Here is a 19,098-nt window from a genome sequence, read left to right as displayed (position 1 = left end):
GTGTGTGTGTGTGTGTGGTGTGCTGTGTGTGTGTGTGTGTGTGTGTGTGTGTGTGTGTATGAGTGTGTGTGTGTGTGTGTGTGTGTGTGTGTGTGTGTGTGTGTGTGTGGTGTGCTGACAGAAGTTTTGTATAGAAAACATCAAGTTCACACATGATCCCTTTACAAATAAAGAGTAAAGCTATGACTTTAATCTCAGCACTTTCAAGGCAGAGGTAGGTGGATCTCTGTGAGTTCAAGGCCAGCCTGGTCTACAGTCATTACTTTTTATGTGTATAGGTGATTACCCTACGAGCAGATCTGTGTATTGTACCTATGTATGGGTCCATCAAGGCCAGGAGAGGGTACAGGATTGCCTGAAAAAGGAGCTACAAACAGCTGTGGAGCTGGGATTCCACAATGGGTCCTCTGGAAGATCAACCGGGACTTTTCACTTCTAATTCAGTGCTCTGCCCCCACTGCTTATGGTTCTTTGCTCCTTTTTTTGTATTTTTTGAAAGGGTTTTACTTTATGGTCCTGGTGAACCTGGAACTTAGTATCTAGACCAGTCTGGGCTCAAACTGATGGAGATCAGTTTGCCTACCAAGTGCTGAGATCACAGGCAGATAAGCTATCCACACTGGCTTTGGTTTGATTTCTGAAACAGGCTCTCACTCTACACCCTAGGTTAGTCTCAAGCGTATGGAGATCTTCCCACCTCTGTTTCTGAGTGCTGGGATTACAGGTAGGAGCCACCATGCAGTCTTTTTGCTCTTATCTTTTAGCTGGGCATCTGCCTATTCCTGTTAACTATATGCAGACACTATACAGTAAGTCCATTGACTTAATTCTCCCAAGCTGCACATATTCTCAGAGACTCTGGACAAGTCCCTCCATACTGTTCACATACAGAAGCTCTGATGAAGAAAATATAGTAAACCAGCTCAGAAAACAGCCACTTACCCAAACGACTGAGGACTGAGGGCTGGGGCGCCGAGGGCTTGAGGTCCCAAGCAGCAGTGGTGGCTGGAGGGCTCGCACTGTCATTCTGCTGTGCGCTTGAAGCAGCAGGAAATGGGCTCAAACCTGGCGGTTTCAACTTGTCCAAAATCTGGGAGTTGGAGATGTTCACCATGTTTGATTGAGGCAGCTCTCCAAATCCTGAGCCAAGGACGGATGACTTTAAGAGATATAAAGAGAACAAGCCTTTAATTTTGACCCCAGGCTTGTAAATACACCTGTCTTCAGAAGGAAGAACACTGTAGCTGATGTTCTTTAGAGAACAGTCCATGAAGAAATGTCACTATGCCATAACAGTCCACTGAATAAAACTGTCTTCCTCCCCTATTCTAGGTGAGGTGAAGGTAAGTGAAACATTTACTACAAACTTAGAAAACAAATATTTGTTTTATCTATTAGTACTGATTTATCATTTTTAATTCATGAGTGCTCGGGACCAAACTACAAGAGCAGTAACTGCGCTCATCTGCTAGGCCTTCTCTCCAACTCCAAAATAAACTTTTAAAAAGCAAACATGTAAATGACCAAAAAAGTGCATGACAAAGCCAAACACAAACCTTTCTGGACGTGAGAGCATCTCTAAGGTAGGAAGAGCAGGGCATGCTGAGTGTTCCTGCCCTATCCTAGCAGCAGGCAGTCCCGTGCTCAGATGACTAGGAACACCAACCATCCCGAAACTGAGCACAACTCTGTCCTCCAGAGAGTGAGTATCTCAGAGCAAGTGCCGTCAAAGAAGAGGAGACTGTTATTTCTATTATCAATATTCTTCTTTGCCCCTTTGGGTTGCCAAGACAGGGTTTCTCTGTATAACCCTGGCTGTCCTGGATCTCGCTCACTCTGTAGACTAGGCTGGACTCAAATTATAAGAGATCCACTTGCTTCTGCCTCCCAAGCACCAGTACTAAAGGTTTGCAACACCATGCCTAGCTATTATCAATATTCTAAGTCTGGAATATACCAGTTAGAAAATTTAGAGTCTCCCACAGCAGACACTAACTAAGTCATGAACAGCTGAGGCCCATCAATCACGGCTCCTGCCTGCATCAAGGTCCTGCTCAAGTCCATCTGGCTCAAGTCTACCCAAATGTTACTCTTCGCACTGGCCCAGTACCCACAGGTGCATCTACTGTTATCAAACACACTTTCACTGTGCTCACTGCTCTGCTCTCAGTAACACTCAGTACAGGGTCTCTGAATTCCAGTTACTTCACTGAACTAGTAAGACACAAGAAAGCATGTATTAACATGAATGTGTATGAAATACATACCTACACAGTATTTCAGCCCTAATCACACACATTCTCTTTCTTATTTTTAATATTATTATTAAATTGTTATTTATTAATTTACCCCAGTGGTTATAAATAGTAACAGTGTTTAAGGTCATAGTTCTTAAATTGCATTGATTATACATAAACCAGATTTGATGGTCCAGCTCTTCCTCTCATCTCAGCAACCAGACAGAGGCTCCAGAAGTCAGAAAAACATCACACCAACAGCAATGGAAAGGCAGAGGAAATGCCCATTGATCTGTCAGTACAAACCAAGGGCTTGCTTCTGTATTTACTCAGCACTAGAACAGGCTCCAGATGTCCCTCACAGACTGCGTTCCAACCTTCTAAGCCCTATCTGCCTGTCCTCTTCACTAGCAATCCCAGCATTCTTTCTGATGAACTGAAGGCACTAAGAGGTCACATGGACCTGTGGTGACGCCATCAAGGAAAACATTCCAAGGGAAGGGCCTCTAACAAATTATTTTGCAATTTAAGTGGCATGTTTTATACAACAGAGAAGAAAAGTGCAAACTAGGAATACACAGACAAGAAAAACATTAAGAATAGAAACAGACTTTGAAACAAAATCTAAGGGGAAAACAATCTCTCAGGCTACCTTGATAGTCTGCACACACAGAGAAGGGTGAGAACTGCTCCTACATGCTGTTCTCTAATCTAAGTGGGACATGGTGTGCACACATCAGACACACAAGCACACCCACAGGAAATAAAAAAGGGAGAAAAGTTTTAAAAACTCACTAATAAAAAGGATGCCATCACCCCAGTAACCATTCACCAACAAGAATTCATAAAGAAGTATTTATCTCAGCCAGGAAACTCAGCAGTTAAATTCTACATGGAATCATCAGCTATGTGCTTGGAAGTCACTACATCATTGTTTCCTGGGTGAAGATCTACTGACAACATCTGACTGTTTTTGAGGAATTAAAGGCAAGGTATGAGCCACAAAGTCTTGATGACTGTTGCCAATAGGTCAACTCCTTAAGACCCCAACTTGAAATAAAAGTGAGTTACCAAACTCTGAGGAGAATATGAGCTGGCAGAAGTGGAGTTTGCAGTCCCTGGTGCCATCTGATTGTTGTGCTGAGAATTTGTGAAGACAAGGGCTTGGCCAAAGCCCTGCTGCTGGGATGTTTCAAAGGAGTTGACTTCGGCGGCTTGGGTGGGAGGAGCAGGCTTGTGGAGCAAGGCCACCAGATCAATGCTAAGCACATGAAAGACAAACACAATCAGCTGTCATGAGCAAGTTGTACCAGCCAGTCAAATGGAGAGAACATCAGGACAAACAAAACTTAAGATACAGAATCATAAGCAAAACCACAGGAAAATGGAGTTTCAGAGAGATGAAAAGAGAAGCTGGTCACCAAAGCCAGGTTATAGTCAAGAGAGTGACCTGCACTTTGGAAGGTGCCCTGGAATTGCATTCCAGTTCAAAGAGGGGAACTGTAGTACCTTACAGATACCATTAATGATCTCAAATTTCTTCAATTTCCTCCCCCCATCCCCTTGAACCTTTGGCTTTTGTTTTGAGGCAGTGTCACTATGCATACACCAGGCTAGCCCCAAAATTGAGAGTTCCCCGCCCCCACCCATCCCACCCCCGTGTCTCTACCTTCTTGGTGCTAGGATTAAAAAGGTGTGCCATTTCTGCAGCTTCAAACATTAAGACCCAAAGCATTAAGCTATTGTGGAGGTTTAAATCTTAAATTTATTTGAAATATCCATATATTCTGTATTCTATCCCATAACATATTTATACATATATGATTTTCTCCGTAAAATACTTAAGAATAAAGGAATTACAAATTAGCAAAGACTCTAGCAACAGAGTATCTTATAACGCCCCATGACCTTGCCTAAAAGACCACCTAATATTCCAATCTAAGAGCATGGTGTCAGAAGAATGAGGCAGTAATAAACATAGCCAGCCAAAGGAATATGTCACCCATAGAGCGGGCCCTGCAAAAGGGTCGCCAGAACGATGCTCCTGGAGGCCTTGCAAAGCTTTGCTCACTACAGCTCTCTAACTCTCACCATGCCAGTGAGCCAGGTCCTGGGCAGTCAGTCAGTCAGGCTTTATTCCCACACTGAGTAAGCCTCTAGCCGGGTTCTTTTTTCTTATATAAACAACCATTTTTACTCTTCTGAAACCAACTTCAATTCTGAGGCTAATAATCCAAAACCTAAGTTAATGTTCTAATGTATGATAGCCCAGCATTCTTTTTTTTTTTTTTTTTTTCCGAGACAGGGTTTCTGTGTAGCCCTGGCTGTCCTGGAACTCACTTTGTAGACCAGGCTGGCCTCGAACTCAGAAATCTGCCTGCCTCTGCCTCCCGAGTGCTGGGATTAAAGGTGTGCGCCACCACTGCCCAGTGATATCCCAGTATTCTATTCCACACATTAAAAGAGAAGCTTTGGTGAACAGCTTCTCTTTTAATGTATTCCAGTGACACAAACAAGTTATGTATATTATACATGGTGACCATAAACCTTGCAACATTACCAGAACCAAAGCAAGTTCTATTCCAAGACTCAAGTGAGTAACAGTACTGCAGGGTCTCCTGTAAAAGCGCTAGAGCTGGGCTTGGTGGGGCCCTTTGATCTCAGCACTCGTGAGGCAGAAGCCTCTACACAGTAACTTCCAGAGCACCCAGTGCTATATACTGAGCGAGACTGTCTCACAAACCAACAACAAGCGAATGAACAAACAAATGTGACTTCCACCACAGCCAGTGTTCTATACGAGAGACTCTATCTCACGAATGAATGAATGAATGAATGAATGAAGACCAGAGTTTGGAGCAGTGAGGTAGCTAAGAGAATAAAGATACTGGTCACGTAAGCCTGTCAACCCGAGTTCACTCCCAGGGATCTCCATGGTGAAGGAACTGACCTCTGACCTCCACTCACACTCACATGTGGGAACATTCGCACCTTACACCCCAGACACAGACACACACACAGACACACACACACAGAGGGAGTGGGGAGAGAAAGGCCTTAAAAACCGTTAGTATGAGGAACCCTTTCATTCCAGTTTAGTGGTTACTGACAAGTAAAGACGTTGTTACCTTGGCCCAGGAAACTCAGTAGTTAAATTCCACATGGAATCATCAGCTATGTGCTTGGAAATCACATCATTGTTTCCGGGAAATAAATTTACTGTCAGCATTTTAGTATTTATGAGAAAATAACTGTAAGATCAGAGCCATGAGCTCTTGATGACTATTGCTAAGAGATGAATTCCTCAAAACCCCATACTGAACGAACTAAACCAGGCAGGGATGGCACAGCCTTTAATTCTAGCATGGGGAAGCGGGTCCAAGTGGATCTCTGTGAGCTTAAGGCCAGCAAGGTCTACGCAGGTTCTAGGACAGCCAACGTTACAAGATTAGATCCTATCTCAAACAAGCAAATGAACAAAAACACACACCATACTGAAGTAAGAGTGAGTTGCCAAACTCTAAGGACAACAGTCTTGTACATCAGCGGAGTCTGTAGCTCCTGGAGTAGAAGACACCAGTCAGAAGCACTAGTTGTGCTGAGGTTAAACGGTAGTCAACAACACACCTGACGCTATGTGTTTTCTTATTTATTTGTTTGTTTGTTTATTTAATGTGTGACTGTTCGCTTGCATGCATGCTCACATCCATAGAGATCAGAAGGGGACAACAGATCTCCTGGAACTGGAGTTATGGACAGTTGTGAGTTGCCATGTAAGTGCTGGGAATCCAACCTTGATCTTGTGCAAAAACAATTGCTCTTAACCACTGAGCCATCTCCAGCCCTCTCAACTACCTTCTTAAAAAATTAAAGTACCACAAGAAAATTCATTTAGTCATAAATGCAATTGAGATCTATGCACATTCCCTCTCCTATGATAAAGTCCTTAACTGTCTCACTTAGTTTGGCTTTAAAATGTTTGATTCAGATTTGTCTACTTTAAGATACATACACATTTTCCCAGGCCGCCTAGCAATTACAATTTTAATTTTAAAATGACCTTTAGAGCATGTGTGTGCATGTGTGTCTGCATGATTGGATTAAGGACAGAGAACAGATAGTCACATAGACCTTTAAACCCATTTTCAAAGGTGCTTAAATGACTGTGGACATGATAATACTGTAAGCACTCACTGAAGCCCGGGCTTCTGAATCAATTGACCTAAGACAATCTGACTGCTGGGAAAGCAGCCTGGACTACATAGCAAAATCATGAGGGGGAAACTAAGTAATTCAGCTATGTATACATTTGTGTTCAGTCTCATTATATACAACCAACTATCTTTAAACTCAAGATGCATTTCCACCAGCCATTAGAACACTGGTGTTGCAAGTGAGCACACACTACCAATTCTGACTATCCAATACACCTTTAAGAGTGTTATTATCCGGCTGGAGAGATGGCTCAGTGGGTAAGAGCACCCGACTGCTCTTCCGAAGGTCCAGAGTTCAAATCTCAACAACCACATGGTGGCTCACAACCATCCGTGACGAGATCTGGCGCCCTCTTCTGGAGTGTCTGAAGACAGCTACAGTGTACTTACATATAATAAATAAATCTTTAAAAAAAAAAAAGAGTGTTATTATCCTGAGGGCTACATATGCAAATAGTTCAGTCAGTAAAGAGATGTCCTTGCAAGTTTAAGGATCTCAGTTTGATATCCAAAATCTGCATGAAAAAATGCAGGGTATGGTGGCACTGTGCTGGCCACGCCAGCCTAGTCTACTTAATAGTTCCCAGCCACTGAGAAACTTATCTCAAAGAAAGAATATAAAAGTGGGCCAGGGACCAGTAGCAGGATTCAGTGGATAAAGGTAGGTCCTGCTAAGCTAGACAACCTGAGTTTGATCTATGAAACCCACATGATGCAGAAAACTGAATCCCGCAAGATGCCTGCTCATGTCTAACTTCTTCCACAAATGTGGTTTGACACATAGGCACAATGTACACGAACTTGTATGCACGAACAAGCACACAACAACAAACAAATGAACAGACAAACGTAAAGCAGTATTTTTCAGGGTGGACAGCCTTCCTGAAAAACAACACAGGGCTGGCTGGCTGTACTGTAATCTCCATACACCTGCATCTTCACACAGACACACAAAGCATGCTAACCTCTAAGGCCCCTCTTCTTCTGGAATTTAAGCATATTATAACTAATATGCCTATTCAAAATGACACTTAAACTAGGGTAGAGATCATCTAAACAAATGCATGAAACCAAAGAATTTAATGTAGCAAGCTTACTTTTGTTTTGGAGACATGGTCTCTCTGTGTAGTCCTGGCTGTCCTATAGGTTTCTAGACTAGTTCCTGACCTCACAGAGATCCACCTGCCTCTGTCTCCTGAGTGCTGGGAGTAAAGGCGAGTGCTGAAACCACCTGGCTTATTCTTTAAATCAGTAATAAGTAATTGCTTTAGCTAAGAATAATGATATAGACCCAGAACTCTGGAGGCAGAGGCAGGAAGAATTCTAAGAACCAAGCTGAGAGCCTGTTTGAAGAGCAGGAAATAAGTTTACTAATGTAAATAGATAACTATGATATAGTATTACTAATTACTATAGTAATTAATAACTATAGCAAATAGTTATCAATGTAAATAGTTAACCAGTTATAACTAGGTTTAGCATAATCTCTACCAAACTGCTAACAAATCACCAGAAGAGTTGTCACCCAATCACCACTAGACACAACTAATAAGATGTAAATGAAGCTCCCTCCGAGCACTGTGGGGAGAAGAGATAAAGGAAAATAGAGAAGTGAAGGAGAAATGGAAGGATTTGACTCAAAAAGGTAAACAGTTGTCCTATGTTCTAATTATGCTTTGTATGAGAAAAAGAAAAGAAAAACCAGCAAAAGTCTTTACCTCTGCCCAGGTGCGACATGATTCTCTGCTGGGACAGATGAAGCAGTGAATACCTTTGTTTCAGAGAGCTGTATGGAAAGTGAGGAGAAAAAAACCTTTACTCTCTGTTTGCACAATACAAACCCAAAGCATGTTTGACTGGGGTCCTTTAGGCATCATTATGGTCACCAGAGGGTGTTTAAAGAACTGAAACATACAAAACCATCCCAGAATCTCCCCAGGCAATGGAGCCTCAGCTCAGCACACCTGCAGGAGTGTTCTCACATGACAGAGACCAGCCTCCAACTCCTAGCCTTAGTCGGCCATTTTTGGCGACACCAGAGAGCAGCTGAAAAACGGGGAATTTAGGGAAGGTGGGTGCTTTGGTGTCTTCTATTTCATTAATTGATTAGTAATCTTTATTTCATTTTAAAGTCAGAGGCTTTTTTTTTTTATGTGAATATTGCCTGCACATGTATGCCTGAGGCATCAATTTCCAGGTAGGTCCTTGGCCTACATTTGAACACTCAGTTCTTTCTGCACCAATATGATTTTAAAAAATGTTTAAATCTTGACTTTGAAAAATATTGACCTAAGGTTTAGTATCGTCAACATTTTTCAGAGCTCACGGATAGGTACTCTTTTATAATTATCAATATTGGAAAAACCTCACCTAAATATATAGAATAAAATGGCAGATGGGATACTTTAGAAATTGTTGGAAATTGTGTTGTAATTCCAAGGCAAAATTAACCATTTTTATGAACTACTGAGCAATTGAAACAGGAATATAGCCCAGAGAGAGCTATATCCTAAGGAGGCTTCCATGCTGAGAAGGACATCGTTATTTTCATGGTAAACCTTTATTGTTCGTATGACAACAGAATTGTACTCACAGTGAACAGACTGCAATTCATGACACCTGACAGCCCCTAACCTGAGCCAGCAATGTCTGTGGTCTGTGTTCAGAACCAAGGCTGCACAGCAGCCACAAGGTATGTTACACATTTAGTCTTGGGTCCCTTGTACTCAGAAGCCTTGACTGTCACACTTGTTACAGCTCATAACCACACACCGGATCCCACTAACACACAATTTATGGTGCTCAGGCCTACAAACTATTTTCTAATTTTAAAGAGTCATTCTCATTCCCACACAGTTGCTAAGACTCATCGCTAACCAACTCCACCTCCAGAGGATCTAATGTCTTTTCTGGCCTCTGTTGGTACAAGCGTAGAAAGGAAAAATATAAAATATATGGTTCAAGTATTAAAGGGGTGCCAGGAAGTGACATGGAACTGAATCCTATGTTCTAGGAGATAGCAGATTAAGAGATTTTAGGGGCAAGATCCTACCCAGTTAGGTTTAGATCAAGACATGCTGGCAAACACCTTTAATCCCAGGCAACAGGCAAGCAGATCTTTGAGTTCAAGGCCATTGTCTTTAAATATAAAAAATCTGGGTGTGGCAGAATGTGCCTTTAACCCAGCACCCTGGAAGCAGAGGATCTCTGAGTTCAACCAGTTTGGTTTGAGTTCCAGGACAGCCAGGGCCATATATATAGACAGAGTCTCAACAAACAAACAAAAACCTAAAAATACCAATTTCTTTCTGAGATCCATGTGCTAGGGAAAAAAAAGAAAAGAAAAAATAATAAACACAATAACAACAACAAAAACCCAACTACTTGAGAAGCAAGGGACAGAACCCAAAAGAACTAAAAGCTAAGATGATGAAGTAAGTAGTCGGGCCTTTTGTGAAGCAGAGATGCTGTGACGCATCAAGAAGGGGAAGAAAGGTCTAAGCTGATGCCAAACACTTACATCTTCAGTCCAGTCTTCTGTTGTCCACTCTTCCACAGAATTCTTCCAGGCACCTGACAGGGAACAAGAGATGGTACAGCACAGAGCCAGCCACAATGCTAACGACTTAATGATTCTGTGTATTTACCTGACAATCCAAGAAACATAATTTCTTTATATCTACTTCTGACAAAAATCAAGCGTTTCTATATAAAATATCCCTAACTATATGCTTAAAGAAAACTTCCCAAACAGCAATTTAAAAAATATTTTAGCAATTCTGCTGTAAGAAAACATACAAACATGCTAAAGATAAACACAATCGCCGGGCGTGTGGTGCACGCCTTTAGTCCCAGCACTTGGGAGGCAGAGGCAGGTGGATTTCTGTGTTCGAGGCCAGCCTGGTCTACAGAGTGAGTTCCAAGACAGCCAGGGCTACACAGAGAAACCCTGTCTCGAAAAACAACAACAACAAAAACAACAAAAAAAAGATAAATACAATCAATGATTTACTCCGTCTGATGTACATTATTAGAAATTAAATACTATAATATGGTGAGATACACATTCAATCCCAGCAGTTAGGAGGGAGCTCTGTAAATACAAGGCCAACCTGGTATATATATATATTTCTGGGATAGTAAGGACTTTTAAAGGAGACCCTGCTTGTCTCAAACAAACAAATAAAATATACCAGGGCAAGATCCAGCTTAACATTACACTACCTGCCAAATGGCTCAATTTCTGGCACTGCCAACACAAACAAACACACAGGGCTGAAGAGTTAGCACAACCAGTTAGGTGCTTACTATACAAGTATGAGAATTTGCTGAGCAGTGGTGGCTCATTCCCTTAATCCCAGCACTCAGGTGGCAGAGGCAGATAGATCTCTGTGACTTTGAGGTCAATCTGGTCTACTGAGTAAGTATTAAGTATTAGTCAAAACAGTTAGGGCTAAACAGAGAACCCTGTGTCCAAAAAACAAAAAACAAAAAGTATGAGAATTTGAAATCCATACTGAGTATCCATGATTAAGATAAAAAGAAGTACTCGGGCTAAACAGACAGCTCAGTGGATAAGAGTCCTTGCTGTGCTGTGCAAGCCTAGAGCACGCAAGTCTAGAGCACGGGCAGGCAGGCAGTGTTGGGGAATGGAGACATGCAGACACCAGATTGCCAGCGTGGTGTGGTGTGCTTCTGGTTCAGTAAGAAGCCCCGCCTCAAGGGAAGAGGGTGGAAAGCGAAGAGGAAGATACCTAATGTGCTCTCTGAGTGCTTATTTTGGGTGTGTTCCCCTCCATACATCACACACATACAAATCAGCTGAATGTGCTGGCATATGGTTGGTCTTCAAAAGTGATGATAGGCTCATCACCGAGGCAGCTTACACATGCATGTATATCCATACACGTGTATCCACATGAATATAAAACTGTATCACAAAAGTAAAATTAAAAATTTAAAGGAGGGCTGGTGAAATGGCTCAGTGGGTAAGAGCACCCGACTGCTCTTCCGAAGGTCCAGAGTTCAAATCCCAGCAACCACATGGTGGCTCACAACCATCCACAACGAGATCTGGCGCCCTCTTCTGGAGTGTCTGAAGACAACTACAGTGTACTTATATATAATAAATAAATAAATCTTAAAAAAAAAATTTAAAGGAACACTATTAAAATGTAAATCTGCCCTAGGCCTGATATGAAGATTAAGTCAGATCTAAATCTGACCATCAGATTTAGAGAACAAGATTTAAAAAATATTAGCAATAACACATGGTTTACTTCAGAGTTCACATCTCATTGCTTTAAATGTCATCCTGTTCTACGTCCAGAATCAACACAAACGAGGCCATGCATACTCAGGCGAGAAACTTGAGTTGGTTTCCAAGCAGAAAGACATAATGCATAATAACAACTGTAAGCAGGAGAGCTGAACACCATAACTGCTGCATCAGGAAATGCAGGGGAAGTCAGAAGCATGTGTTGCGGTGGCTTGTCACATATCCAGCAGCATAAAAATGCCAAGAGGAGCCGGGCGTGGTGGTGCACGCCTTTAATCCCAGCACTCGGGAGGCAGAAGCAGGCGGATTTCTGAGTTCGAGGCCAGCCTGGTCTACAAAGTGAGTTCCAGGACAGCCAGGGCTATACAGAGAAACCCTGTCTCGAAAAACAAAACAAAACAAAACAAAACAAAACAAAACAAAACAAAAAAAAATGCCAAGAGGTGAGAGCTCTAATTCTTAGCAATTCTAAAACACTACAATTTTATAATAAGAATTTCAATGCAAACGACTAAATTTCAGACATGTTGTTGTCCTATACCCCAAAACATATGGGATAACTTTGAAGACATCCTTGGCAGCCTGCAACAGATGTTTGGGTTGAGCTGGCTGAGAATTTAGTTCGCTACTTAAGTATTTACCCAGTATATACAATGCTCTGGGTTTAGGCCAAGCACTTAAAAACTAGAAGCCCATGAGGAGTAAGTGAGAGGGGGACCATGGGGAAGATAAGAACTGTTGGGATTTGATCTTGTTGTTATGTACTGCAATGCTAAAAATCTGTACCCAAAGATCTACTTGCCTATGAGTGAACTCTCACACTTACCAGATTTTGTTGTACAAACCTTATTCTTTATTTAAAATTATTGGATAAATAAAAATGGTATAGACAATTACTGGAGGGATCGGGGTAGGTGGGTTTGAGTTACCTGGTTAGGGGCTGCAGAGAGTGGGAGGAGGAGGACTTGGGAGGGAGGAGGAAGCTGCCGTGAGGGAAGATGGACCACGAGCACAGCCAGGAGAAACAGTAAGTGTCTGGGCACATCACTGGGGAGGCAGCGAGGCCAGCAGTTAGAAAAGTAGATTAGCAGTTATCCCCCCAGTAATTGTCAAAGCCAAATAATATAACCCTAGTGTGAGTCTCATTCATTCATAAGCTAGACTGCTGTACGAGAGAGTGTGTGTGTGTGTGTGTGTGTGTGTGTGTGTGTGTGTATGTACAAAGACCAAAGTAAACATGCTTGTCCTTCCTCCTCCCTTCCCCCACCTCTCTCCCTCTTTCTTTTTTGTTGTGTTTTTTAGATGGGATCTTGGCTATCCCAGAACTCCCTATGCAGACCAGGCTGGCTTTACACTTGAGGAGACCCACCTGCCTCTGCCTGCAGTGCACAAACACCGCATCCAGCCCAAAACCATTATATAGGAACCACACAACTTTACATTTTAAAAAAATGTTATTTTTATTTATGTTGTGGTGGAAGTGGGGGAGGTCACAGGTGCTATGGCATGAATGTAAGGGTTCGTTTTCTCTTTCTTATGGGCCCAAGATCAAACTCATCAGGACTGGGACCAGTGCCCTTACACAGAAGGCTTAAGAGGGTTTGTTTCTTATCTTTTGAGGCTGGCCTCAAACCTATTCAACCTGTACCTATCAATGGACCACACCTCCTTATGTAGCTCTGGGGTCAAACTCAAACCTAGGCCTTAGGAAGTCTACGTGAACAGCCTACCAATTAATGATACACTCAGTTCTGTATGATACTTAACTGCAAAATTTCAAAACATAACATTCTTCATACCTTTAAGTCCATAAGAACTTTTACTTGGCGGTTCCTGAGATACACTGTGAGACTTTGCCAGCCCTTCTGTCAATCAAAATAAAAGGTAAGCTTTTAGTATATGAAAACAAGAGAAGTTGATCAGTATACGATATAAAGTTAATGTATTACAGCAGTCACTCATAGAGGGAGCAAGGCCCAAAATAAATGGAAAATTCTAGAAACAAACCATCAACAACACTCATATAATACTTATGATAAATTTTATTTCATGTAATTGGTTCTAAGTATTAAATGTCTGACTATGCTGGATTGGTACATCAAACCATTAGGGCCTGAGGTCCTGAGTAACTCTTGTAATTCACTAGCCGAAAGTCTTCTGCCCTCCACAGCTTGTGTGTACACACTCACAACCCTGCACAGAATGAAGGGGGAAAATCAAAAGGTAGAGAGCAGGAAGTCAGACATGGGCCAAGCTCTGGGTTCTGCAGGTGTGCACATAGGCACAAGAACCCACACTCACGGGTACAAGAACATAGATCCAAATTCTTGATGACTTATTAAGATTTGCTGTCTTCTTTGTGAATGTATATAGACCTCACCTGGGCCCATATTCTCACGTGGGATTGCGAGGCTGCATTCACTGTAATGAATAACATTGAAATAGCAAATCTTTGCCCCAATCAGCTAGACAGGAGACTCTTGATTGGCAGTAGAATACATTGTCAATCTGTCCATTTACACTTCTGCTAGCTGCACACTGCCTAATAACTGTCAACCCCCAAGTGTTGGGATTATAGATATAAGATACTACACCTGGCTGTCAATGAGATTTCTCATTGAGAGGCTTTGAAGGTAACAATCAATTAAAAGGAGTTGGGAGTATTCTCCATCCAGCATGCTTATATAACAAGAACATAAGAGGCTGGTGAGATGGCTCAGCAGTAAAGAGCACTGACTGCAATTCCGAGGGTCCTGAGTTCAAATCCCAGCAACCACATGGTGGCTCACTACCATCCGTAATGAGATCTGATGCCCTCTTCTGGTGTGTCTAAATACAGCTACAGTGTACTTACATATAATAAATAAATCTTTGGGCCAGAGGGAGTGGTGCTGGAGTGAGCGGGGCCAGAGTGAGCAGGGGTCCTGAGTTCAATTCCCAACACCCACAGGATGGCTTACAACCATCTGTACGGCTACAGTGTACTCATATACATAAAATAAATAATTAAATAAATATTTAAAAAAAAAAAAGAACATAAAACATTAGACAAGATCTGACACCACAGTCCAGATTGGCTGTGAACTCAGCAGCTACTAACAGACTCCCCAGTGCTGGGAATTAGACATGACCCACCATACTCAGATAAGAACAATTTTAAAACCAGCTCTAGGGACTCAAGAGCTGGCTCGGCAGTTATGGATGCTTGCTGCTCTTCCAGAGGCCCTCCACTCAGTTGCCAGCATCTATCTCAGGTGGATTATAATACCTGCAACCATTGCTCTAGGAATTTGGCACCCTATTCTCATCTTTACAAGCACCCAAACTCCCATGCATTACCCCACAGAGACACAGACAGACAGATAAGACACACACACACTGCGCCCATACCCCACCCCTAATCAATCCTAAAAGAGTCTCTGAAGATGGTTGTGATGAGTCTTGAAATCCCAGACTTCTAGAATATTAGACAAGAGGATCACTGAAAATTCAAGGCCAGCTTAAGGTACAATGAGACTATTTCTCAAAAACAGACACAGAACAAAACAAAGACTTCTAACAAAAACAAAACAAGACAAAAAACCTTACCTGATCCCTCATCTGTACCATTCTGAGCAGCTTCCCAAACTGCCAACTTTGTTCCACAGCCATCTGTAGACATGGACTCTGAATAGTCTGCAGGATTGAATGTCCTGGGGGGGGGAGGGGGAGGGGGTTTGAAGTAAAGAAACAAACAACTAAAGCAAGCATCAAAATCACAAAATAACATTGGGGAGGCAGATCTCTGAAAGTCAAGGCCAGTCTGGTCCATATAGCAAGCATCATGACAGCCAAAGCTACATAGACAGACTCTAAAAACAAGAAAATAGAAAAAAGAAAATATTCAAAACCAAATAAGCTCAAGTCCCTTCAAAGGGGTGCTATAAAAGACTTCTCCCTCCTCATATTGAATAATGGTTAACTCTTTAAGCCATTGTGATGTAGGTATTTTTTATACACTTTTTGCACCTATAATAAAGATCTCTGTTTGGGTTATTCTGTTTTGTTTTGTTTTCAGACACAGTATTTTCAATGTAACCCCGGCAGTATTCAAACTGAATACGTAAACCAGGAGTGGCCTTAAACGTACAGAGATCTGTCCCCCCAACCCCCAAATGCTGAGTTTAAAGGCTGTGACACCCCAACCAGCCCCATACAAAACTGTTTTATTTAGTTACTCACATGTAATACAGCATTCTTTCCTTCTACCCTTAAAAATCCCAGGGACAGAACTTTAAAACGTTGTTAACAAGGACCTTTAAAAACCTCTAGTTCCAGTGATTTGAATGTTTTCATTTTTGTTTTTTAGACAGGTTATTACAATGTAGCACTGACAAGCCCCTAACTCACATAAATATGCCTGCCTCTACCTCCTAAGTACTAAGATTAAAGACATGAGCCATATCATTCTTGAAGATGGGGTCTGTTTCATGTATCCCAGGTTGTCTGTGAACTATGTAACTAAAGATGACCTTGAACTTCTGATACTGTAATGGATTCCCAGACCTTAACACAGGCCTTGGGTACCTCAGCACATAGGCAGCACCACCTGTCAAAAGGAGAACAAAGAAGACCTTCTCCATCTTGCTTTGGGGAAAGTCCCTAAATATAGTGACCTTGCTCTTTGGCTCCTATAGTTCCACTTCTGGCTAACTGAAGTGTGTCAACCCAGGAATGTAGGTTTTGTGATTAAAAGCCCGTTCTGAGAAGTGCTCAGGGCTACAACTCAGACTCAAACACCTGGAGTAGTTACTAATAAGAGTTTCTATTGGCTTGAACTGTGTCCCAGTGGCCTTTCTCTAGTGGATTCCTCATTACATTACTTCCGGTATTACAAGTTTATACCACCATTCCCAGTTTTATGGTATGCTGGGGACGGAACTTTCTTTGTGCTAGGGAGGCACTCTATCAACTACATCTCCAGCCAAGTGTACATATCTTCAATAGACGTTACTTCAGGATCATCTACCTACTTTTGTATAAATGGCCTTCAAGTTTCTACAATATGGTCTTTGGCATCCTGAAAAGTTATGAAGACCTGGAAGCCTTCCCAGTCTAGAAAGAACACCATTGAAAATGTCCAATGAAAGGACCAGAGAGAAGGTTCAAAGTGTTTAAGAGCATTGCTGCTCTTGCAGGACTTGGGAGACAGGTTCCATCCCCAGTCCCCACTCCAAAGCTCAAAATGGCCTGGAGCTCAAAAGTTCCTAGGAAACCTCTTCTGGCTTCACAGGCACCTTCACGCCCATGGCACACAAACACACACTCAAGCCCACACATAAAACTGCATATTTAAAAAAAATTCCCAATGACAACAAACACATCAAGTATAAACATGTCTCCTTCTTGTGTCAGAATCGAAGCTTCGACTGTCTTGAAACTTGCTTGTAGACTAAGCTAGCCTTGAACTCAGAAACGTGCTGGTCTCTTGCCTTAGTGTTGGGATTAAGGGAGGGTCTGTCATAACACCAAAAGAACTTTAAGACTCTTTATATTTTCTGTGTTTTCCCTACATGTACATATATGTACCATGTGCGTGCTGCCTGCCCAGAGTCCAGAAGAGGGCATCAGACTCCCCGGAACTGAGGTTACAAATGGCTGTAAGACATGATGTAAGGCCTGGGTGCTGGAACCAAACCCAAGACTTCTCCAATAGCAGCAAGTGCTATTAGCTGATGAACCATCTCTCCAGCACCCCCAAATGTGATTTGAATAGAATTATATTCTTCATATATCGATATAGCTAAAGAAAGGTTTTGTTCACTTCTTTGTATTATCATTAAAGGGTGAGATGGTTCAGAAGTAAAAGAACTAGCTGTCAGGACTGACAGGCTACATCCGTGTTACAATGCACACATAAGAGCATAAGTAAACAGAATGCTATGAGTTTAAGGCTAGGGTTCCATATTCAAGTTGTCTTGCCATGCACAAAAGAAACAGTAAGAGAAAGAAAAACTAGACATAACAGTAGCTAACTCTAACGCCTACCTAGAATGCTCAGGCTTCACTACCATCACTGAGGACAAAACTATCATTCACAGAAACACTTCATGTTAAATAGCTAGATTTAGCAGCATCTGTAAGTGGCTTTCAACTAGGCAGCTGAGGACATTATGCACATATGCCCACTCCCTTGAGAACATTTGGTGTCTGCAGACATGTTAGTAACTTCATGAGGAAGGAGAGGGGTGTCACGTTAGAGAGAAGGATGATGTAGCATCAGCGTGCAGCACATGCACCACACCGATGAAGTTATCCAAGCAAACTGCACAGAGCAGAGGCTTCAGTGCTGCCAACAGCAACAACAACACTATTTTCACTATGGTTAGAAAGCCCTTCAGAAGTGCAACCACCGCTAGCTGGGATAAAGTACAGACAGGTCAAAGGCAGATAAAACAGAACAACTTGGAAGCACCTACTGCAGTGGGATGGCTGTGACTTACCCCATGCTTTGAGCGGAGAACCTTCCTGTCCCTCTGCCCCTGCCACGTCCAAATCCTTTAACAAAACACAATTATAGAATATAATTGTATTTGTACATGTATATATAATGATTAAATAAAGCAGAGTTTCAGGCCAATCTGGGGCTACAGGGTGACTTCTCAACCTGTAGTCAATCATATACTACAGTATGAGCTTTTTTTTTTTTTTTTCTTAAAAAAGACGAAGAAGAAAAAAAGTAGCTAAGCAGCTAACTCATTCTGAGGGGCATCTGATGCCCTCTTCTGGCCCCCACAGGCATTGCATACACATGGCACACACATGTACATGCAAGCAAACCATTCACAGATAAAACAATTTAAAATATAATTAATGCCTTGCCAATGGTGGCACATGCCTTTAATACCAGAGGCAGAGGCAAGCAGATCTCTGAATTGGATGCTAGCCTGGTCTACAGAGCAAGTTCCAAGACAGTCAGGGCTATGGAAAAACCCTGTGTGGAAAACAAAACAAAATACCCCAAACCCCCAAATAAATAATAAGCTCTCCTTGCTTTGTTGGTAGTGTAACCATGTATATCAGAGCTGTTCATACCTCTGTCTCTGCTTCCTAAATGCTGGGAATACATCTGTACACCACTATAACTGATTATAAAAGTGGCTTTCACAATTCATCTGAAAATAACCAAAAGGATTCTTCAAAGTGACAGAGATAATCCAGGATCTGAGGGATGGCTCAGGGATGGAGCCATTCTTACCAAGGACAGGCAACCTTCAGCACCAAAAATAACAAAACCAAAGCAAAATGTAAAAAGAAAAGAACCGGGCATAATCTAAGGGTTCCTTCTCAGGCATCTTAGAGAACATTCCTTCGTAATGCATTTCCAATC

The 19,098-nt window shown here is 42.1% G+C and overlaps 1 protein-coding gene and 2 non-coding genes across 5 annotated transcripts in view; all 3 read right to left on the bottom strand.

Moving 5' to 3' along the window:
* The window catches only part of Ubap2 (ubiquitin associated protein 2), an 82,440-nt gene that overhangs the window by 13,425 nt on the left and 49,917 nt on the right, over positions 1-19,098 (bottom strand). For all 3 annotated transcript variants that reach the window (XM_029476251.2, XM_021159993.3, XM_021159994.3), the window contains 7 exons: positions 18,212-18,266; positions 15,318-15,421; positions 13,529-13,594; positions 9,972-10,024; positions 8,170-8,237; positions 3,309-3,498; positions 943-1,159 (listed from right to left, as the gene is read on the bottom strand). In XM_029476251.2, coding sequence (XP_029332111.1) covers positions 943-1,159; positions 3,309-3,498; positions 8,170-8,237; positions 9,972-10,024; positions 13,529-13,594; positions 15,318-15,421; positions 18,212-18,266 — 753 coding nt within the window. The remainder of the gene's footprint in view (positions 1-942; positions 1,160-3,308; positions 3,499-8,169; positions 8,238-9,971; positions 10,025-13,528; positions 13,595-15,317; positions 15,422-18,211; positions 18,267-19,098) is intronic.
* Positions 3,101-3,181, bottom strand: LOC115031045 (small nucleolar RNA SNORD121A). The gene has a single exon (XR_003836622.1). It is a non-coding gene; the product is annotated as a small nucleolar RNA SNORD121A (small nucleolar RNA).
* LOC115031046 (small nucleolar RNA SNORD121A) lies at positions 5,370-5,447 on the bottom strand. Its single transcript, XR_003836623.1, has one exon. It is a non-coding gene; the product is annotated as a small nucleolar RNA SNORD121A (small nucleolar RNA).

The sequence above is a fragment of the Mus caroli genome, unplaced genomic scaffold (assembly GCF_978045245.1).
Source record: "Mus caroli unplaced genomic scaffold, Mus_caroli_1 scaffold_6, whole genome shotgun sequence".
Taxonomy (NCBI): Eukaryota; Metazoa; Chordata; class Mammalia; order Rodentia; family Muridae; genus Mus; species Mus caroli.
Note: the sequence above shows the minus strand (reverse complement) of the source record. Positions and strands in the feature narration are given on the sequence as shown.